General features: G+C 38.5%; 1 protein-coding gene across 12 annotated transcripts in view; it reads left to right on the forward strand.

Moving 5' to 3' along the window:
- vav2 (vav 2 guanine nucleotide exchange factor) overlaps positions 1-23,394 on the forward strand; it is a 288,765-nt gene that overhangs the window by 254,036 nt on the left and 11,335 nt on the right. For 5 of the 12 annotated variants that reach the window (XM_047372613.1, XM_047372606.1, XM_047372604.1 and 2 more), the window contains 13 exons: positions 2,584-2,679; positions 9,287-9,355; positions 9,482-9,568; positions 9,925-10,013; positions 10,639-10,771; positions 11,186-11,200; positions 11,520-11,629; positions 11,907-12,008; positions 14,171-14,259; positions 16,444-16,457; positions 16,562-16,580; positions 18,054-18,181; positions 21,010-21,081. In XM_047372613.1, the coding sequence (XP_047228569.1) occupies positions 2,584-2,679; positions 9,287-9,355; positions 9,482-9,568; positions 9,925-10,013; positions 10,639-10,771; positions 11,186-11,200; positions 11,520-11,629; positions 11,907-12,008; positions 14,171-14,259; positions 16,444-16,457; positions 16,562-16,580; positions 18,054-18,181; positions 21,010-21,081 (1,023 nt within the window). The remainder of the gene's footprint in view (positions 1-2,583; positions 2,680-9,286; positions 9,356-9,481; positions 9,569-9,924; positions 10,014-10,638; positions 10,772-11,185; positions 11,201-11,519; positions 11,630-11,906; positions 12,009-14,170; positions 14,260-16,443; positions 16,458-16,561; positions 16,581-18,053; positions 18,182-21,009; positions 21,082-23,394) is intronic. The other 7 variants (XM_047372610.1, XM_047372611.1, XM_047372615.1 and 4 more) reach the window with 3 other exon arrangements.

Genomic DNA, 23,394 nt, shown 5'->3' on the forward strand with positions numbered 1-23,394 from the left:
ATTAAGTGTCAAGGCTTTTGTTTAAAGAAATGAAAATGGGTACGTCATAGGGAGATCAACAAGGCATATCACTAATTCAGAATTGTGATTCTGTTAATATTTCAAATGTAAGATCATTAAGTTAATGACTATGAGAACAAACAGTTACACTTATTCAACAATACATCCTAAATTATTTTAGATTTATCTTCACTAATGGAGAAAGAAAAATTAAAAACATTTATTATAGTGTGGCCCTAGGAAGAATGGGCCTGCTACCATTGTTGTTCACAAACGTGAAAGAAAGAATCCGGTTGTCTGTTATGTGTGAACTGCGTGGTCAGGCTGTTACACAAAGATCTGTAAACTTGAGTCTTCAGTCTGTCACTTCTGACTTTTTTTTGTCATAACGCTGATGTTGCTTTTAATATTTAAAGTTTCAATGTTTTGTTACCTAACACACTTAAATAAAAAAAGATTATTTGAAAGATCAAAACAAAAGCAAATTTTCCAGCTGCCCTTTTAATTGGGTTTCAGGGAAAATGTTGAACATTTCTGTCTTCCATAAGACCAAAAATAAAAGCACGTGTAAATGAAAGCAGCTTTCTGGAAATTAAAAAATTAAAAATGCGAAAAGATCAGTGCACCAATGGATATCATTAATCTACATTTGATTAAACTTGTTATTCTAAACCTTTTTTATTAAATAAAGAATAGAAATCCTTTTAAATGGATGGAGAAATAGTGGATATGAGTAAATTAACATATAATATTTTCATACACCTTTATACTTATTTATTTCAAACTGTTTTGTTAAACTAAAAAATACTCGTCGTCTTCCGCTTTATCCGGGACCGGGTCGCGGGGGCAGCAGACTCAGCAGAGACGCCCAGACGTCCCTCTCTCCAGACACCTCCTCCGGCTCCTCCAGGGGGAGCCCAAGGCGTTCCCAGGCCAGCTGAGAGACATAGTCCCTCCAGCGTGTCCTGGGCCGTCCCCTGGGCCTCCTCCCGGTGGGACGTGCCTGGAACACCTCCCGAGGAAGGCGTCCAGGAAAGAAAAATCAGCAATGTTTTTTTCCCGTAATAGATCTACAGATAATGGACATAAATTTGGAGACTAAGAGAACAGCTGTTTTCCACGAACTTTACTATTTTTGTTTTTATTGGGCCAGTTTGCATGACTTCTGGCCACTATAAAGAGTGTTCAGATAAAATGCAATTGGTTGCGAAGTTAATAAAGTTTATGAAAATCACAAGAACCCTTATTTGCACTTAACCTGCCACAAAATGACCTGTTAGCATAATTTAAATGAGCTCAGGGGAAATATTAACGGGAACATCAAGAGTGTCTAAGAAGGTCTAGCAGGTACCAGCAGTGTCACCTGACTGCCACCTGTGCAGAATTTGCAAAGGAATGGCAGCAATTGGATGATGACACTGCATGCACAGTGAGGTGGAGACTTTTGGACCCTAGACTGATGTCAACTTCTCGTCCAAGTACTTGCACCCTGCTAGAGGGATTTTTTCTCAGTTGACGGTGCCCTCTTTAGGTTGTTTTGGACAAGAAAGAAGACTTCCCAGAGAAGCAAAAGTAAATCATGAATCTCCTGTCATGCTGACCGTGAAGAATCCTGGGAACGTTTATATGAAGGCCTGCTTCTTATCCAAGAGAGAAGGCTCAATCACAATTTTGGCTGGAAATACTGCTATATATAAAGAATGAGATCAAAATATTTCCCATAGAGCAACTTCACCCAACAACACAGGAGCAAACTGGTGATGATGAGAAAATCAATAGAGAAATTTTGGGTCCAGGGCCAGGAAACTCCCAAATCCCAACCCTACTGAGAATCTACTGATGCTTTGTATAAACCTAATGTATTACTTGATAAAATCCTTTCAAACTTGTAAAATGTTTATCACTTAATTCGAGTCCACACTGAAGTATTAAAGCATGTAAAAAAATGCATTTCTCACTCTCAGAGTGTTGGCCTGAACTGTAAATGGGATTGAGTATAATTTTTTACAATGCTGTTTCCATGATCCTCTGAAACCAGGATCTTTTCGCTGAGCGCAGAACTGTGGTGTAATAGTTGCATCAGCAGTTTGTGTGCAGTGAAAGGGCTTTGGGTGCTATTGACAAAATAATGGGGTGATCACAGCTTGGGTGGTTGGCGCTGAGATTGTCTCAGAATGGGACAGCTTTGTAAGCACCCTAAATAAGCTTCTTACGATGTCTTTAAAAACCTTGTTGGAGAGGAGGGATAAGCTGCCGCTGTTAGCGCACAGAGGTGGAAATAAACATCCACACAAACCTTTTTGTGAGGGAAGAACAGCTGCTCTAACTCCCATTCTTATGGGGATGATGCAGAGTTGATCTGAATGTTTTCATTATTTGGAGGAATTTCTCAGTCAGCGTCCAGGCTAATTGTGTCACAAATTAGGCCAATGGCAGAACAGAAGAATAGAAGCCTCACTGTTGTTACTGGAATGCGGCAGTTAATTATTTAACAATAACTGAATTCTTGTATGTGGAAAAGGGACACTTCTCTGTTATGCAACATGTGATGACCACCTCGCTGCTCATGTTTTGTTCCTGCAGGAATGCACCATGAAGGTGCAGGAGGGGAAGTTCAAGCTGCAGGATCTCTTAGTGGTTCCCATGCAGAGGGTGCTCAAGTATCACCTACTACTGAAGGTAAGGAGCCCTCAAATGTCTGAGGGTACAGCAGCACTGTCCATTTTACACAACTTAATCCCACTTTGGACATTTGAAGAGTGAGATAACTGATCGCCTTTAAATGCCCCGCAGCTCTTTTATTTTCTGTACTCAGATATTGGACGAAGCAGATGAAAATCTCCACAGCTCCTATTCCATCCTTTAAAAACCAAAGCTGTCATCATCTGTAGGCGTTAAGCACAGCCCTGAAACGTTTAAAGCCTCCTTGTGGAGGACAGCAGTGGCAGTCAGATTGGATTTACAGTTTTTAGAGTAAAGCTGAAGTGTTTTAGTTTCACTCCTAAGAAGAATGCAACATTTGGTATGTTAAAGCATCACAAGATGGCACATCGAACTTAACTTGCTACTGCCTGTTTGTGTGTTAGCTGCTATAAAAGGGTTTTGGTTTAACACATTCAAAATTCCAATTTCCTGTAATGTTTTTACTGGTCCCGAAAATGATATAAGTACCAAAGAGTTAAAAAGTTAAAGACGAATAACAAAACTGTAAAACGATGCACCTCAATCAATGTGAAGGCTGCAAACTCATGTAGGGTTCACATATAGTGTATTACAAAACCTTGACATTTTTTAGATGTTCCAACTGCTACTTCTATGGTTTTTATTGGGATTTTATGTAGTAGAAGAGTAGTGAGTAGTGCATACTGTTGATGTAAAAAGCATTTTTCGCTTTCATTACACCTGCATTAAAGCAGATTTGCCCCTCTACAGACTGAAATATTGGCCCATTCTTCTTTGGAAAATAGCTTAGTCTTTGTCAGATTGGACAAAGAGTGTCTGAGAACATCTGCCCTAGTCTCAAGTCTGTTAGAAGTTCCAGCTATAACAGGTTTTCTTCTAGAATCACCCTTTATTTAGCTCCATCCACCTTTCTATAACCTTAACTAGCACCCCTGTCTCTATTAAAAAAGCATCCCCTTAGCATGATTCTGCCACTACCTTTCATCATGGGAATGTTGTTTTGCAGTTGTTTTTCTCTCAAATGTTTGATGTGTCTCCAACGTGTCTTAAGGAAAACTGCAAACAGGGCTTCCATTTTCTTTCTTCCTGCTATTCTTCCATAAATGGCAGATTTGTGGAATGCACCACTAATACATACCTTGTTAACATATTCTCTCACCTGAGCAGTGTATCTCTGCAGCTTCTCCACATTTACAATGGGTCACTTGGATGTTTCTCTGACTAATGCTCTCCTTGCCCAACCTTTATGTGTAGGTGGACAGCCAAACCCTCCTGGTCCTTAGTCTCCATAATGCTTTTTGTTCGCTAATATTCTCTAACAAACATCTGGGGCCTTCAGGTGGATCCTATTTACATTACTTTAAAAGGGAAATGGTTGCACTGGATTTTATATTGGGGTACCAGCATAAACGGGGTTAATTAAATGCCCCCCACAGTTTGTGAAGCCCATGTATCATTTTCCTTCCACTTTATAATTATGCACTAGTCAAACCTGGGTCAGACTGAGAATGCAATGCAATGACCACACAGTCAATAAAAAGGATGTTAGAAATAAATATAGAATAATAAAAGTCCTGCAGCTTAAAGTCATTTAGAAACCCTAAAGGTCCTAGATAAAAGTGCAGTGCAGGCAGCAAACATTGCTGCCATACTGCTGCTGCTATTCTCCTGACCCCCTTTCCCCAGTGGGGGGAGAGATCTCTGCCTTTTGCTCCTCATTTTGATTCTTAAAGGGTTTTCCTTGACACCACTCATTGGTATTTGCCATCCTGCTGACTCCCCATTGGTTACTTAATCACCAGGTGTTCCTCATTCACGGATAATCGACAGGGTGACATAGAAAAAGGTAAACACTTGCATTTCGAAAGGAAATAAATTTCCACAAAAACTGTAGAAGCATGCAAATAAAACAGGACAAAACACAAACATGCAACAAGTACACAGGTTCAACCTGTTACACATTACTTTATGTTGGGCTGTGTTAAGAAATCCTAATAAAATCCTTTGAAGTTTGTGGTTGTAATGTCAGAAAAATTGTGAAAAAGTTCAAGAGGTGTGATTACTTATTCAAGCAGATCACTGCAAGATTCCCCATGATTAAATACCTTTCATCTTGCAAATCACTCATCAAATGTTAAGTTATTTGAGTACAGGTTGACTCAGAATGCTGTGACTTTTCTATTTGTTGGTATCGAACCCCTGCAGGATCCACGGCAGACCTCTGAGGTCAAATCAGCCGTGCACTGATCAGATTAAACACACTCCATTTCACCGCCTCCCACAACTTTGCTGGAGAACACAGTGGTGCACTCTGCACCCTCAGGGGATGTCAGATTGACAGGTCCTGTTTTTGTGTGGAGGGGAGTTTACGCAGATCTAATCATGCCTGAGGGCATTACTTCACTTAATGCTGCAAAGATATCATCACAGAAGAGTTCATGGTGTGAATAGACCCTTTATGTGCTGGAGTTGCTCTCTAAATAAAGAGAAATTAGCGCAGTCATCTCAGATGTCCTTGGTTTTTGAATTTGTTAAAAATATAAAAAAGATTTTTATAAAATACTAATGCCAACTGTAACAATGCCATGAAATAAAGTTATGATTTCATCTTTTTTAAAAGATGTACATTGTACAAGAATAATTACTCTTTTAATAAATCACATCATACGAAGACGTATGAGGATATCCTTTGCAAGGAAAGCTTTTTATATTTACAGTGTTAAGAAAAATATTGATGGCTGGTTTATTTTTGTGGGTTTTTTTCTTCATAATGTATTATAACTAGGTCATTGTTTTCGTGCCATAATAAAAATGTATGTTGTTAACATTTCTGCTTATGACAAAAATAAGACAATTATGAAAAAACACGTTCTTTGCTGCTACTTGTGTAAAGTTTCTGTTGCTATATACTGTCATCACAAGGCCATGTACCAGTACCTGATGCTCAGACCTGATGTGGCTTATTGGCTATTCACAATTTATACATTAACTACACATATGGGAGACACATATAGGTTTTACCCTTGCATATTCTGCCCAAGAGAGATGAAATACTGTGCTAACTCTGCCTGGAGAGGCATAATAAAATAAGATATACAGCAGCTTGTGACTGATTATTTTTAGATTTGGATTGAGATCCAATATTTAGCATCAGAAGCACTCGCATACCTCAGCCAATGTTCTCTGTGAAGCACATACATGCAGGCTGCTGCACAGCAAAAGCAGTACCATTGATCGTGTGTCACCTCACAACTTGATTGTCTCGTGAAAATCCGACATTAGGGAAAATTATATAGTAGCCTGTAAACTAAAGGAGTCTGAAAATATTGTTATGTTATTTTAATTGAATGAATTTGTCAATGTCATAATTAGAATTAGAATAGTTTCTCTCTGTAATACCAAATAAATGCCTAATTTTAGTGACACAAGTATGAAGCCTGTTTAAATCAAAAATGTCAGGCTGAAAAGACAAGACAGCCCTCTGAGAAATTTAAAACTAGGGAGCCTCAGCTGGCATTTCAGCATCAGTTTTGTACATTGATGAAAAATACAAACTTTTGTGCTGTTGTGTGGTTTCAATAAACAAGAACATTCAAATCAATTAGAATATCATCAGAAACCCAATTTATTTTAGTGATTCAATTCAAAAAGTGAAGCTCGCATAGATTTATTTCACACACAGTGATATTTTTCAAGCATTCATTTCTGATAATTATGATTATTATGGGTTACAGCTAATAAAAACCCAGAAATCTGTTCTTGAGAAAATGTGTGTATTGAAGTATTGTTATGTTACGTTATGGCATATACCATCATGAGGAAAATTGCTGACTTGACAGTTGTCCAGCAACTAACACCCTCAGCAAAGGGGGGTAAGTCAAAAAAGCTGGCTGTTCAGAGTGCTGTGTGCAACCATATTGTTGGGAAGTTGGGTGGAAGGAAAAAATGTGACACAAAGTCCTGAACAAGTGGCAAGAATAACCAATCAATCAAAAATTAAGCTTATTCATGTCTGGTGTGAAGCCTCCACAGTCAGTGATTATTTGGGGTGCCATCTCATCTGCTGGTGTTTCTCCACCGTGTTTTATCATGTCCAGTCAGTGCAGCCACCTAGTACCAGGAAATTTTAGAGCACTTCATGCTTCCATTTCCAGGCAGGCCTTATGAAGATTCTGGTTATATTTTCCAGCATGACTTGGCTCTTGTCTACACTTCAAGAAGTACCAATACCTGCTTTTGGGACCATGGTATCTCTGTGCTTGATTGGTGACTCAACTGCCCAAAGTTGGCCAAGTTCATAGAGAACCTCTGGGGTATTATCAAGAGGACAATGAGAGACACCAGTGCCAAGAGGTGCATCTGCTGTACAGTAAATCCAGATGCTTTATTGTCGGACGACTTATTATTCTAATTTTCTGAGAAACTGAATTCAGGGTTTTCATTAGCAGTAAGCCAATTATCAGAAACAGACACTTTAAAAATATCCCTGTATTTAATGAATCTATATGAGTCTAACTTTTTAAATGGAATCATTAAAATTTTGTTTACTTTTCAATGATGTACAAGTTTAGTGAAATTAAAATGGGGGATTGGTGGGAGCAGCTTGGAAAGTGCCGGTAGTGATTAATTTCCACCAGTTTTTTTCCATCAACAAAGACAATGCAGCTACTAGATAGTTTAATTAGTAAGGTTGCTGTTGTTAACCTCAGACGTAATGAAATGTATCTTCCCTTCAACCACCTTTCCACCTGAAAGCTATGAATTAGGGGGTCACTTCAAGTGTGCAGGGTCTGAAATGACCATACTTTGACATCTTGCTGAAATATCCATCCATGTGTTTTCCTCTGAGGCCAATCACACCAGACCCTACAGAACAGCAGCAATGATCACGGTACTCGGTGTCATATTATCTCACATGTTTTATTTCTCAGATCGGCTGCAGGTCTGTTCAGCTGCATCTACAAGTTGTGTTTAGTTGTTCATATTGACATAATAAAAATGAGCTGTGAGGATTGTGGAGATCCTCTGCTTGCATTTGCATGCCTAGAATTCATAAATTGCTTCTTTATTAGTGTATTATATCTAATTATACATGGTTCTGATAAGGTTTATGAAGCTGCTGGGAAGCTGATAAAATATGTTATCATAAAATAATAAAGGTCTTGTTTTTAGTAAATGACAAAACCTATTTCTCAGAACTGCTTTTCAACACTTCACGTCACTGTTCAGGTTCACTGTCTCAGATTTTCATTGAAGAATGCTGTTTTTTACATAAATATTCTTCTCTGATAAAACTTATTAGGCTTCCCTTGGAACATAAATGCAGTACCTGCCCCGCTACCCAGATACTGTAATTTACCACCATCAACCAGTGAGTGGCACTATTGGTAAAGTCAGCACATTATGCCGTGTGACTCCCAAACATCATTAAAAAATAATAATAAAAAACAATTTATGTTGAAATAATCCTTGCATGATTCTGCATTAGATGAGCTAGGGTATCAATGTCTGAAAAATGTTTTTTGCTCATTTGCAAAACAATTAAAAATGTTCCTCTAAACTCCCACTGACTTAGAAATAAGCCCATTCTATTAACAGATGAAGCCAAATAGAGTAAAAACCACAGATTTTTACCACAGAATCTTATAATTTATGCAGCAACAAAGTTTAATCTCTAACTAGTTAGCTAAAACGTTAACTGCATGTATTTCAGACATAGTAACAGATGAGTTGATGAAATTCAAATGCCAAACTGAAAACATCCTTAAAGTAGCTGAGGGGGTGTGGCTCATGAAAAACAAATTCTGATGATTGAACATAAAAAAATCAACTGTTTGTCGTCATAAGATCAGACCTCAGGGATATATTCTCCAAATTATCCTTAGATTTGACATACTGTAAGCTATGGTTAAGCCTTGAAACTATCCACAATTTTTCTAAACAAATTCTCTTACAAAACTATTAAGTATTTCTTGACTCTGTGCTTTTGTTTGCATATGCTACTGTAGTATATGTTGTTGTTAGGTGCTAATGATGATTCCCAACCTTTGATTTAAAGTACACAATATCTGTGTTGGTCCCTTAAGTAAAACCAGGCCGACATTGACAAGAGATTTTTATTGTTATGTTAACCTGTTAAGCCCTAAGGGTTTTAGAAGCAATGTCCGCCTGAAATTACATACCTGAAATAAATCAAGTATAGCTCCACAGTTATAAAGTCTACATGGAAACCTTTGTAACCTGTGTAAAGGTAAGACATAAATGAATATTTTTTTTTTAAGTGGAAGCACTATTGCAACTGTTACTAAGTCTGATTTATTTGTTGTGGAACAAAAAAAAAAAAAATCAAACTCACCACACACAGTTCAACTAAATAAATACGGGATATCAGTATTGGCCCAAAATTTCATAAGAGTGCATCCTTAAGGGTGGGACTTGGACCCCTATCATAACTGCTTGCAGTACTTGTTATACCTTATGTTGTTGCCATGTATAGAGGTCATATGAACTGTTACATCAATGTTACATAAGGATCCCCCTGTCTTAACAAGCCTCTACTAGTGTAAGATATGTTTCAGTAATAATGACCAACTATCCTTTGCAGGAACTTTTGAGTCACTCGACTGACCTATCTGAGAGGCAACAACTCAAAGAGGCTCTGGAGGCTATGCAGGTTGTTTTTTACATACATGTTTGTTCATATGCAGCCATTTGGATGACAGAATACATTAACTTTGTTCTCTCCCAGTGAATGTTTTTCTTTAATGCGACGGTTCTGTCTGTAATGACACACTTTTAGGACCTGGCCATGTACATCAACGAAGTAAAGAGGGACAACGAGACGCTGAAAAAAATCGGTGAATTCCAAAGTTCAATAGAAAATCTTGTAAGTGTTTTGCTCTCTGCTGTCGCTTTTTTTTTTTTTTCTTGTGGAAAAATATCTGCAAACATTTGATTATTTCATGTCTAAAGACCTTGAAAATGTACATGCCTGATTATCTTATTTTATATGAGAAGGACCTGTAGATAAATATGCCTTTGTCTGCTCCTTTCACTTGTTTGAATTAGAAATATTGTGAAAAACAGAAGTAAAATGTTTAGAAGGTTGCTGGGCGGAACAAATATCCGTCGAATACTATCGAACCATAACCACATAGCCATATTTAACCACCTTTGGTTTAATGCTCAGTTTCTGAGTGGTGTAGTAGCAGATTGCCACCCTGTGTGTCTTTATGATCTAAGCAGCAGGTGAAACTGGAGGAGTACGGTAGGCCAAAGATAGACGGAGAGCTGAAGGTGAGCTCCATCGTCAACAGAACAAAACAAGATCGGTGAGTCTTACGGCTCAGTACTAAGATAATAAAAACTGGGTAATAGGTTGGTAATAAAAATGTAATAATTTGGAAATAACATGTAATTAACAAAATTATTACCATGTAATTAACATTCAGTAAGCTTGTAATAAGATGCTAACAATGGAGTTATTGTTTAACAGTAAAATATGACAATTACAGAGTAATTAATATATATTAAAGTTTAATAATAGGGTAGTAGTATGTAAATACCAAAAATAATGTTCATGTCAATACCTGGAAGTTACATAGTGTAATAAGATGAACAACAGTAACTGTTTTTTAGTTAAAGCATAATAATTAGATAATAATAATAATAATATTTAATAATTAATTATGTAATTACCAAAATAATACCATGTAACTACCAGAATTAAATGCATGTCAATTTTATATAGAGTAAAAGTGAAAAATGTATGCAGATTTTTACTATGAAACAAATAAATACTACATCGTTACAATTTTATTACACGCTTTTATTCCTAGGTAACTGCATAATATTTTTTAATTACTGGATATTATCAAGTTGTGTCATTTCTATTGCTACCTATAACCCGTTGTACACTATCTGATTACTAAGATGTAATATTTTCTATGTCTGCAGGTATATTTTCCTTTTTGACAAGGTGGTCATCGTTTGCAAGAGGAAAGGCTACAGCTACGAGCTGAAAGAGATTATTGAACTCCAGTCGTACAAAATGTCAGATGACCCTATGAATAACAGAGACATGAAAAAGGTTAGAAACACATTTGTTTTTGTTTTGCTCTGAAATCAGACCAAGCAGAGCTATTTGTTCCACAGTTTAATCTCTGCGGCGATAGCTTTGCTAGTGCACATGATCAAACGGCCTGTATAACCATTACAAATGGTGTCCTTGAGCCAAAGGAGTTTGTTGATGATAATTCCAGATATGTATGAGTAATGCATTAAAGTGCCAATCGTGCATTGTGCTCGTCCATGCTTGAACAATCATGTAAATGCAAAGAAGGCCATATAGGATTCATGGAAACATAGTGCAGTACCTTGTGCCACTGGTCTAACATTGCTTTTTTTTTTTTTTTTTTTTTTTTGAATCTGCATGTCTCCGTCCATGTTTGCATGTGTAACAGGGTCTTTCTCTGGTGTCTTTCTTTTTTTGCATGCCTACCAGTCAAGTGGAAAAATGGTAAGCCTAAGTGACCCCCTTTTATTTAACTCTTCTCATGGAGGTCTATTTTTAGAAGTGTTGGTCTTTGGGTGTCATGCTGTGATTGCACATGTAACTCTCTGCTCTGTGGCTGGCTCTCCAGCTTTTTTGCATTGCCAAAGCATGCAAGGGATTTTTTATTTTTTTTCCAGTTCCGAACCGAGTGTGATCATACACAAAGCACATAACAAGTTTACGTAAATTCGCTTTCATCACAAGCTTTTTGTCCATCTCTGTCTGCCACTGCCATCCACATATCCCTCTCCCATCTCCCCTACGCTCACTTTTTTCTCCCTAGTGGTCTTATGGTTTCTACCTGATCCACCTGCAAGGAAAGCAGGGCTTCCAGTTCTTTTGTAAAACTGAAGAAACAAAGAGGAAATGGATGGAGCAGTTTGAGATGGCCATGTAAGTATGATTACACAGAGGAAATCAATGTTACCTGCTGTAATGGGTTTTGAATTGCAGCACGTTGCTTTTCTGGAAATTCAGTTGAATAAATAGTTTTTTACAGTAAATAGCCGTTTTTTTGCTACACACCATACAGTGTGAAACCTTTAGGCCATTGCAATCATGTTTTTCAGCAATGTAGTCTTTAAAGAGAATCTCTGGAAGTAATTGCATTCTTATTAAAAGCTGCCTTGTCTGATCGGTTTATTTTATGAGGAGCTATTTCCTTGTTTAGGTCCAACATCAAGCCAGAGAGAGCTACTGCCAACCAGCACAACTTCCAAATGCACACGTTCGATAAGAACACCAACTGCCGAGTCTGCAAGATGCTCCTGAGGTAAGGCTTTCGGGGCGTGTACTAAATTAATAATGAACTATGAATGTAGCCTCTCGCAGATTTCTGTATCCAGGAGCTGCATCAGGAATTCAAAACAATAAGGATGATTCAGTGTGTTTTACTGGGATTTAATTGTTTTGACCAACACAAGCTACTGCATACTTGTGAAGTGGAAGGTTAATTACAGATAGTTTTCAGTATTTATTATTTCATTTAAAAAATTTGTTATATTTTAATATTCAGCACATTTTACTCTGCTTTAACTGCCTTCGGAAGTAACCTAATTAATAAATAGTGTCATTTAAATCTCAGTCTAAATCAAGCTGTTCTGTGAAGGCCTCGGAGGTTTGTTAGAGAACATTAGAGAACAAACAGCATCATGAAGATGAAGGAACACAGCAGACAAGTCAGGGATACAGTTGTGGAGAACTTTCAAGCAGGGTTATAACACAATACCCAGAGGTCTGCACATCTCAAAAAGCTCTCTTCAGTCCGTCATCTGAACATGGAAAGAATATGGCACAGCTGCAAACCTGCGAAGACAAGGACCGTCCACCTAAACTGACAGGCTGGGCAAGGACAGCATTAATTAGAGAAGCAGCCAAGAGGTCCATTGTAACTCTGGAGGAGCTGCAGAGATCCCCAGCTCAGGTGGTAGAGTACGTTGACAGAAGCATTTATAGTTTTGGACTCCTCAAGTCTGACATTTATGGAAGAGTGGCAAGTGGAAAGCAGTTGTTGAAAGAAAGCCGTAAAAGTCTCATTTGCAGTTTGCCAGAAGTGGTTTAGAGGATACAGTTAACATCTGAAGAACGTTGCCTGGTCAGATGAGACCAAAATTAAATCTTTTTGCCTACATGCCAAACATTGTGTGGGGAAAAAAACTAACAATGCACATCTCCTTGAGCACATTATTCCCACTCTTTAACATGGTGGTGGCTCCATCATGCTATGGGATTGCTTTTCCTCAGCAGGGAAATGGAAGCTTGGCATAGTTGACAGGATAATGGATGGAGCTAAATACAGGACAATCCCCAAAGAAGACCTTTTAGATGCTACAATAGACTCGAGACTGAGGCAGAGGCTCATCTTCTATCACCACAAAAACCCGAAGTATTCAACCAGAGCTCCAGAGGCAGGTTAGGTTTAAGGCATATTCGTTTATTAGAATGACCTATTCAAAGTCTAGACCAAAATACATGAAAGCTCAAGACTTAGAAGTGTATGTTTCGGATGGTGACTGAGCTTGAGTTTCTTTGCAAAAAAGAATGGTCAAAAAGTCCAGTCTGTAGATGTCTTAAGCTGGAAGAGCCACACCCCAGAAGACCTGCACCTGTGACTGTTAGCAGATGTTGTACGGGATATTTACTGAAGGAGGCTGAATACAAATACACACCACTCTTTTCAGACTTTTTAAACCATGTATCATTTTTCTACAGTTTCATCATTTACATAACTTTGTGTTGCTCTATCACATCAAATCCTAATACAATACATTGAGTTGTGGGGCACCCATGGTTCTTTGGGAGAGCACCGTATGCAGAGGCTATATTCCTCAACACAGTTATCCCCAGTAATAAAGGCCAATGGTATGCAGCAAAAACCTTAAAAAAATACATTAAGGTTTATCGGCGTGATGTGACAAATATGAAAAGTTTGCTGATACGTAGATATTTCCTAACATCCCAACCGTGAGCCCAAAGCAGGCTTCCTCAACTGCAGCAGGGGGATGACCCACTGTTGTCATGGATCACCACTCTCACCTCTATATCAGTAAGCCGGATCAGCAGTGCTGTGTGTATTTTCACGGCCTTCTCTGACCTAAATTTACAAAGCCGGTGGAGGCAGTAACCAACCATCTAGATGCTAATTAGTGCTGCGTCCCCAGTGCATCCTGTCGTGATTTATAGGAGTCGGTATTCCGTGTGGCAGCATTGCTATGCATGCAGCCTTTACAGTGGCCATTACAGAAACACCTCTGGACCACATGGGTCAAAGCAAAGCCAGTGCGTTTTATGATTTTAAAAAATGACAAAGCAGGAAATGTAAAAAAAAAAAAAAAAAAGCAGTAGGCCCCTAATGCGGTGGGTTAATGTGTGTCTGAGGCACTTCCTGTTTGCATTACAGCTCTGAAGATGTGTGTGTGTGTGTGTTTCCTCCAGGGGCATTTTCTATCAGGGCTACTACTGCTCTCGCTGTGGAACGGGAGCTCACAAAGAGTGCCTGGAAGTGATCACCATCTGTAAAATCAGTAGGTGTTTTGTCTCTTAGAGCATCTGTTATTCACTTTAAGTTATTGAAGTTGAGGAGTGTTTTTGGCAGCATTCCGACACAAACTGTGGCAAATAGTGTCATTAATGGTCTGTATGAAAACAGTACAGCTGCTTTCTCAATGATTTGCACTCCTGGAAATATGTGTAAAAAGACTAAATTGGTCTTTTACTGCAGCAGCGTCATACTAGGACAGCACAGAGAGATATTTGAACATAACTCTTCGTACAATTCCAAGTTTCTCTAAAGGATTAATATCTGGGGACTAAGATTGACATTAATCAATGTTAGTTTTGTGTCTGGCGAACCAATTATGTGTCGATTTTGTCATGTATTTTGGATCATTATCCTATTGAAAGATCTAATGATGACTGATATTCAGTTTTCAGGCTTAGTCCTCCAGATTTGTTTAAAAAATGTTATTTCTATCTTTGGAAGAACAGACAGGCCCACAGCATCAAAGATCCTTCACCTTCTTTAACATGAGAAGCTTTTCCACATATTCACCCATTGTGTTTGATGGTGAAAACCACAGTCTTCATCTCATTGGACCAAAGCAAATTGTTCCAGTTAAAGTCAAAGCAAAGTTTAGCAAACTCTGCATCTTTAAGTTTATGTTTGTGATGATATGACAGAAAATCCAGTTTTTATTTAAGCCATGGTGTAGCACTCATGATACCATGGTATCTATCAAGGTTCCCAGGGCTTTTTGAAGAGAAAACAGCCCACAGCATCACAGATCCCCCACCCTGCTTAAAAGTGGGCATGAGGAGCTTTTCCACATATTCTTTTTTTTCTGAATGATAAAGCTCAGTTTTAATCTCATCTCACTAAAGCTCTAAGGTTTTGATTTTATACAGTTTTCCTGTTTATTTTTTTTAGGAACAAATGTTCAGGATCAGCAGATACCAACATTTGTAGCCTGAGCTAATTTTAATGTCTATCTTTAGATGGGTTTATATATACATAGAAACAGAAACACAGAACACAGTACCGTCAGATTAATTGAAAATGGCAGCAATGATGGCTCCATTTAACGTCTCCATACAGTTTAGCAAGCTCCACGCACACTTGATGTTTAGGACAGAGTACGCTTTCTCCTGCCATCCCTCCAAAACAACTAGTTGGTCAATAGACATATTGTAATGGTTGTTATGCAGAAATATTTGTTTTGTAAAAAAAATATTCTTAATGTAAGTTATTAACCTCAGTAAAAATATAATCAAATTAAAGATGGGATTTTCATATATTTTATTAGTGTGTGATTATGCAGCTGCAATAACAGATACATTTGTCTTAAGGTGTTTACATCTTTACCAGAAATGCCTTCACAAGGGGCTGTATGTTCCATGCTGCTCCAAACAGCAGGGGACAAAGGGAAGGAAGGTGGGATTAATTCAGTGTGTCGGTGGGTTTGGTACCAAAGAGAGGAACAGCAAATGGGAGTCAGGACGAATCATGGGAAAGCCATTTCATATCCTACGGGGGGTTTTCATACTTGGTTTCGGAAGGATTAATTCCTCCAGCAGGTTTCAGGATTTTTGCATCGTAACTCTTTAAACTGAAGATATCACGATTTTTCACTGTCACAGGTGCATCTATCAGTGTTCTATCTGACTGTATGATTTATTCTTTAAAAAAGGACAATTATGCGTCCAGTTTTTTGAAATAGGGGTTAAAAAATGTAATTTGTGTGTTACAGCATATTTATTATATCTGGCTGCTTTGCACATGATCATCCCATTGGTTTAGATTCATTTTAGCTAAGCCTTCAGGGGATTCAAACCCCAAATGTTTCCTGTAGATTTCTTCAACTTCAGTTCAGATGATCATTGAAATCATTGGCTGTTTATGTTATGTTAAAGCTCATTTCAGTTTAGCATAGAAAACCTAAACTTTAACTTTACGTACTGAAATAAGCCAAGGTTAAGAGAATCAAACAGAGGTGTCAGGACAAATATTGGACGTAATTAGAGGAAATAATGTTAAGTGTTAATAATGTGAAATGTTAATGTTAGGAATAAGTAATTAAATTTGTAGTTTCCATCATGTGTTTGTTGTTCTGCGTCCCTGTTAGTCATCTCATTAGAAAACACACTCCACGCAATCAGTTTCTTTCTTCACTTTTAAAATGTAACATAATATTTATTTTGTTTTGTTTCAGATCCACACGACATGGTGAGTGGACTTGTTCTATTTAACACCCAGCAACACACACCTGAGCTTAACATATATTCAAATATTAGAAAGTATCTAATCATGCTCTGGTGTCTGTTTTACAGGAGCCTGGAATGTCGCCTGGTGAGCTTCTCTGAACTCTGATGTTTCTGTTAACTCTCTTGTTGCCGGCTGCTGCAGCAGCTCTGGCCTAGAACAGCTCTTTGTCGCCATCTTCTGGGTAGCTCAGGCATAACATCAGGAACCCTTCAGAGTGGGCCTTTGATTGTTCCGAATTTAATTAGATTCAGCCCAAGATTTTAGTAAGCCTCAAACAGAATTTTGTTTGAGGAGTATTTTCAGTTAAAAATGGGAATATTGTGTAGATTCTTTACATACAGAACTAATAACAATACAAAATTCAGTTTTTCAGAAATTTCGACCATATGAGACCTAAAGCCAAAAATGAGTCAGAAATGTCATGTTATGACCTTTTTAAAGTGTAGACCGGGTACGCCAAACTCAATAACAGAAAGAGGCCAAAACCTAAAAAATGGACTTTGTTATGGGCCAAACAAAAATAAAAAAGCAGTGTTTCAATCAGAAACATGATGTTTAACAGCTGGAACAAGTATGTTTTTCTAAGTAAAACATTTTTATTTTTTCATAAAAATACATTTAACCAAGTGTAAACTAAAAAGCTGGTGAAAACTTAAAAAAAAAAAATAAAAAAAAATAACATGCCAAAGGAAAAAGAAAACTACTTTAATAACAACACTTGGAAAAGAACATATTTGGTTTTCTCTGCTCTTTCTGCCATTTTGTCTGAGGATGATGATGATGCATGGCATCGTTTCTTGGCAACAAGTTCATTAATGTTTGGATTTAGGTTTTGAGCTGTGGAAAGTCTGAGAATATTTTGTATGCATGCATCAGAAAAACTGCTTCAATGGTCCGTCTTGTTCATCTTCATCACAGAGAACAGCTGCTTGCACAAGCAGATACTATAAAATTAGGCCTGGAGGCGAAGCAGGGGCATATTCAGGGATGAAGGGGAAAACTGTGTGGGGCCATGGAGTCATGAAAGGGGCTGTCTCAGTGCATTGTGGGATATGTAGTCTAAATGGTATGAGTGCTTCATAACCTAATGGCAGGCCATTAAAAATAGACATGTGAAATTGTCTGGTGAGCTAGATATATATACTGTATATATATATAGTTGAGTGGATGAAGTCAGGACAGTTCTGTAACCAAAAAAACCTAAGTTATGATTATAGTGTGTGTATCTGCCTGTATGATGTAAGCACATGTGCCCGTGCACACAATCTTTGCCAATTAAGCCGATTGTGATATTTTAGATCATTGTTTCAGTTTTGTAGCGTCTGATCCAAAAACTAATGACTGAGACAAACTGCTTTAAAGTCTATTAAACAGCTATTTGATATGAACACATATAAAAAAATGTTTTCATTTGACCTCAAAATCTCATACTTGATGTTCTATGAACTATAAAGAACAATGTGTGATTTTCACACATAAACACCAATTTAACCCTCTTGCCAGACAAAATCACCCTGAACTGTTACTTTCTCTTGCCTCTCTAAACTCTGTTTCCAGGTCCGAAGATGGTGGCTGTGAGGAACTACCACGGCACACCAACAGCCCCAGGGAAGACCCCTCTCTGCTTCCAAACAGGAGACTTCATTGAGTTGTTAAAGGGCGATCCAGACACCCCATGGTGGGAGGTATAGCAGCCAGTCACTCAGACCTGAGTCCACAAACCATAATATTTATTTAACAAAAATAGGCCGACATCGTGAGAAAAATTAAGAACTTCTTTCAGAATATTGCAGGACAAAAGTAGCAACCAGGTGCTGCTGATAAAATGTCCTTGATTTGGAGCATATCTGTAGGATAACTTCTTTGCTCACAGATGTCTGAGACGATTTTTGATAAAAAAAATCTCCAAAAACTTTAAAGAACTCTTGTGGAAGAAAAAAACTGAGAAGTCGAAGCTGAAAATCTCAAAAAGCAAACAAAACGCAAAACATTGCGAAAAAACTCAGAGGGCAGAGAAAAATCTGAGGCTTGACCCAAGTGACTGACAAAAGCTGAATTTATATTCTGAGCACTGATTTTTCTTTTTATTAAGACAGGCATTTTTTTTTATTTTTTTTTTGCAAAAAATCCTAACCCGGTAGCGTTGTAAACACCCTCTCATATTTGGCAAACACCTTCTATCTCATATGTCTGAGGCTTCTTGGATCTGTTAACCAATTATGCTATTGTGTGTCTTATCCAGACAGAGACCCCCCAATAAAGTTCATGTTTAATGTGCCATGTTTTCACTTTTTATGATGTGGAGGGTAGGTTAAGTAACTTTATGATTTAGTGAGTGACACCTCTTCCTTCTCCAAATGTTAATGTCACTAAAACACTATATGTAAGCATAAACTGCATACCAACAGTAAAGCACGGTGGTGCACTGGTGAAGATCTGGGCTTGTTTTGCAGTCTTTGAGTTGACTATGAACGTTTCAGTATATGGAAGCTTTCTGGGGTGAAATGTGAGGCTGTCTGTTTGACAGCTGAACCTGGGCCAGAACTGGGTCATTAACAGGACAATAGAAACAAACACAGCAGTAGACTTATGACTGAATGGCTGAAAAACATTAATCAACATGCCATAATGGCCCAGTCAAAGTCCAGACCTCAATCTGATTTTTATATCTCTGTGGGACTTTAAGACAGTCAAACACTGTGGCACTAGTGTGATGGCTTGACGTTAAGATAAATGTGTGCAAACCTCAATGAATTGAAGCTAAATCCGACTGACTGACAGAAAACTACTAAAGTTATGAAAAAAGCTGAATCCACCAGCTTTTGAGTCTAGTGTTGACTTTTTTTTTCATATTTTACAAAAAGAACACACTTGATCTTGTCCTGAAAATACTGGTACAGCCACACTGCCAGAGCTAATTAACACATTTATTTCATCGTGAGGCCTTGACTCACCTAATGACTCCTGGAAGTCATTAAGAATGCTAAAACGCCTTTTAAAAACGTTCAAACTGTGGTGATCGACCTGCAAAAATGTTAACGGATTATTTTGCAACATGATGGATTGGATCACTTTAATACTGAGAAAGTCTTCATGTTCTTTCTTTTTTATTTGAGTTTGAAATAAAAGGAGCAGCTCCTGATTGTATTTTCTTATAAAAGAAAAAACAAAACTTCACACCTAAAGGGGATTGATCTGTAATAAATTATTTATGTTGCATGACAGTTGATGTCGCTGCAGGATCTTTCTTCGTCTCTGCCAAATCATCGACTGTTATCCACTAATATTGGTCCTGCTTTTCCAAGACCGACTTGGGGCGACTTTGAGATGCGGTGAATTTATCTTGGCTATTAAAGTTGGTTATCCCTCGACAGAACAATGGTTTTAATCTCTCTGTGCGATGTGAGAGGGCTGCTGAAGCTCAGAATCGATTGCTTGAGGTGGGACACAGTGAAGGCAGTCTAGCTTCTGTCTGACACCGATGAGTAATCTTGACAGATGTGTTCCCTTTTTAGTGAGGGCATCATCTCACATCAGAATCCAATCTCATGTAGTGGATGTAATACGTATTCAGTGCCAAGTGAATATAGCGTCTCTCAAGCTGGTTTATTGGCTTAATTCCAGGTTATTGTACCAGGAAAGAAAAACATTCTGAGTGAAAGCTTTTGCATTATGTTAAACCTGTCATCAGCAGCAACCTATGATGTTACCACTAGGGGACAGTGAAGGTCCATGCTTTAAAGACATACAATTGAACTCAAATATATATATATATATATATATAAAGCTTATGTCATAATTCAGGTCAGTAAACCCCTAATCTTCAGAGTTCCAACTGATGAGTAAGCTTTTTTCATAGTGTTTAAATAGGCTTGAGTTGTTTACTCTGCTGCCACCACCGTGCATGACAGTTAGCACCAAGCATTCTAATCGAATCGTTCTAATCGATGTACCCATGTGCCAGCAGTTGCAGAGTTCAGTCAAGGTTGATGGCATCCATTTTGGAGCAAGAAGCTCCGTTCTTGTTTGGTACCCTTTTAACCCCTGTTGATCAAAAACTGCTTGAACACCGGTTCCCTTTCATTTGAGGGGGGCGAATGAGTGTTGTCCAACAAATAATTTGTATGGACAACACTCTGCACTTAATCACGATCACCAACCTTAACCGGCCTTGACCTTTTCAATTTCTAACATATTCTTGAACCTTCAGCACCACTTAACAGATTTACATGTATGTATATACTGTGTGAACTACAGAAAATCAACAATAATGTTTTTAAAATCTTTGAAAATGTTGCATAATCCTTCCACCCTTGCCGGATATGAATATATTTATGCCCAAGATGAATAGATGCTAACATCTGATCAAAACTGTAAACAGATTTTCCTTTATTTTTTCATGATAGTATATTTTTCACATTTTATTCTGTCATGCATTAATGCATGATTCTGAAGCATGTCATTTGACTGAACAGTTTTGATTCTACTAAAAAATAAACTCTGTATCTTGCAGGGGAAACTGATACAAACGCAAAAGAGTGGCTTCTTTCCCAGTTCTTGTGTAAAACCTTACTTAGACCCAAAGGTAGGTTTTTTACTCTACCATTTTACTACTGGCGTGACACATGCACCATTAATGAGTTACTTCAATGCATGTGTGTTTAGCAAATGTTCTGGTCCACAAACATCTCTTCATAACCACCACAAACTTACAAGTATGTTATTGAGATTTTATTTGATTAACACAAAGGAGGGTAAAATTGTTACGTGGAAAGAAAATGCTAAATGTTTTCCTTTTTTTAACAAAAGAACACTGTGTGGTGTGCATTTGTATTCCGTCCCATTTAATCTGATACCCTTAAATAAAACCCAGTGGATACAATTGCCTTGTGCAAAACTCTATGTGGAGGAAACTAAGGCTGCACATCATTCTTAACACACCATCCCTATGTTGACACATGGTGGTGGCAGCATTTTGGAAATGCTTTTTTTCAGCAGAGACTGGGAAGCTGGTAGGAGTTGAGAGGAAGGTGGATGGAGCTAAATACTGGAAAATCCTGAAAAAATCCTAGTAGATGCAGCAAAAAACCTAAGACTGAGGCAGAGACTCACCTTCCAATAGAACAGTCCTAAACATACAGCAAGAGCCACCATCAGGTCCTCTGCCTGCACTAAAGATCTCCGAGGAAGAGGTAAACAGGCTCTTTCAGCGCATGAAAACAAAGAAAGCTGGAGGACCTGATAACGTCTCCCCATCATGCCTGAAAGCCTGTGCAAATCAACTCGCTACGATCGTCACAAGGATCTTCAACAAATCACTGGAGAAATGTGAGGTCTCCTCCTGCCTCAAACGATCCACCATCATCCCAGTGCCCAAGAAACCCACCATCGTAGGATTAAATGACTACAGGCTTGTAGCCCTGACGTCTCTGGTCATGAAATCCTTTGAGCGGCTGGTGTTGAAGCACCTGAAAGACATCACAGGCCCCCTGCTGGACCCCCTGCAGTTTGCTTACCGAGCAAACAGGTCAGCAGATGATGCTGTTAACTTAGGTCTACACTTCATCCTGCAACACCTCGACCACCCAGGGACGTACGCCAGGATCCTGTTTGTAGACTTCAGCTCGGCCTTCAACACCATCATACCAGACATCCTCCACCAGAAGCTCACACAGCTCAACGTTCCAGCCTCCACCTGTCAGTGGATCAACAGCTTCCTGACAGACCGACAGCAGCAGGTGAGACTGGGAGCATCTTCTCCCGATCCAGATCAATAAGTACTGGTGCCCCTCAGGGGTGTGTTCTATCCCCACTCCTCTTCTCCCTGTACACAAATGACTACACCTCATCGGACTCGTCCGTGAAACTCCTGAAGTTTGCAGATGACACCACTGTCATTGGACTGATCCAGGACGGTGATGAGTCTGCATACAGACAGCAGGTGGATCGGCTGGTACACTGGTGTAGTCAGAACTACCTTGAACTGAACCCACTCAAGACTGTGGAAATGGTGGTGGACTTTCGGAGAACACCACCCCCATACACCCCCCTCACCATCCTCAACAACACCGAGCTGCTGGTCATCTTCTACACTGCCATCATTCAGTCTGTCCTGTCTTCATCCATCTCAGTGTGGTTTAGCTCATCCACAAAACAGGACAGGTCCAGACTGCAATGAATAATCAGGACTGCAGAGAGAATAATCAGAGCTGACCTTCCCTCCATCCAGGACTTATACAGGTCTAGGGTCAGGAAAAGAGCTGCTAAAATCTCTGCAGACCCCACACACCCTGCACATAAACTGTTTAGAGTTTTACCTTCAGGCCGCCGCTACAGAGCACTGTTCACTAAAACCAGCCGCCACAGAGACAGTTTCTTCCCCCAGGATGTTTCTCTGTTGAACATTCAATAGAGTACAAAACAACAGCATACAGATGTTGCAAATGCACCTTTTTATTATATATGTGTATATTGTACATTGTAAATATGTATATTATGTCATACAAAAACAAAACCAAAGAGCAAAGTGTACCGGAGTCAAATTCCTTGTTTGTATGTACGAACTTGGCAATAAAGCTGATTCTGAATTCAATGGTTTAGATCAAAGTATATGAATGTGTCAGAATGGCCTAGTCAAAGCCCAATGGAGTGTCTGGGCAAGACTTAAAAACTGAGGCTCATAGATACTCTCCATCCAATCTTAACTGAGGCTGAACTATTTTTAGTGTCTAGATGTTTGAAGCTGATAGAGACGGAGATGTTGCAATGAAGGTGGTTCTACATAGTAATGATTCAGAGAACATGAATACAAAAGCACACCAAACCTTTTTTAAATGTAAAAAAAAAAAAATGTTTCTTTGCTTGCTTATAGAAAATTCAGTTTTTCACCCTTAAATAA

The sequence above is a fragment of the Girardinichthys multiradiatus genome, chromosome 8 (genome assembly GCF_021462225.1).
Source record: "Girardinichthys multiradiatus isolate DD_20200921_A chromosome 8, DD_fGirMul_XY1, whole genome shotgun sequence".
NCBI lineage: Eukaryota > Metazoa > Chordata > Actinopteri > Cyprinodontiformes > Goodeidae > Girardinichthys > Girardinichthys multiradiatus.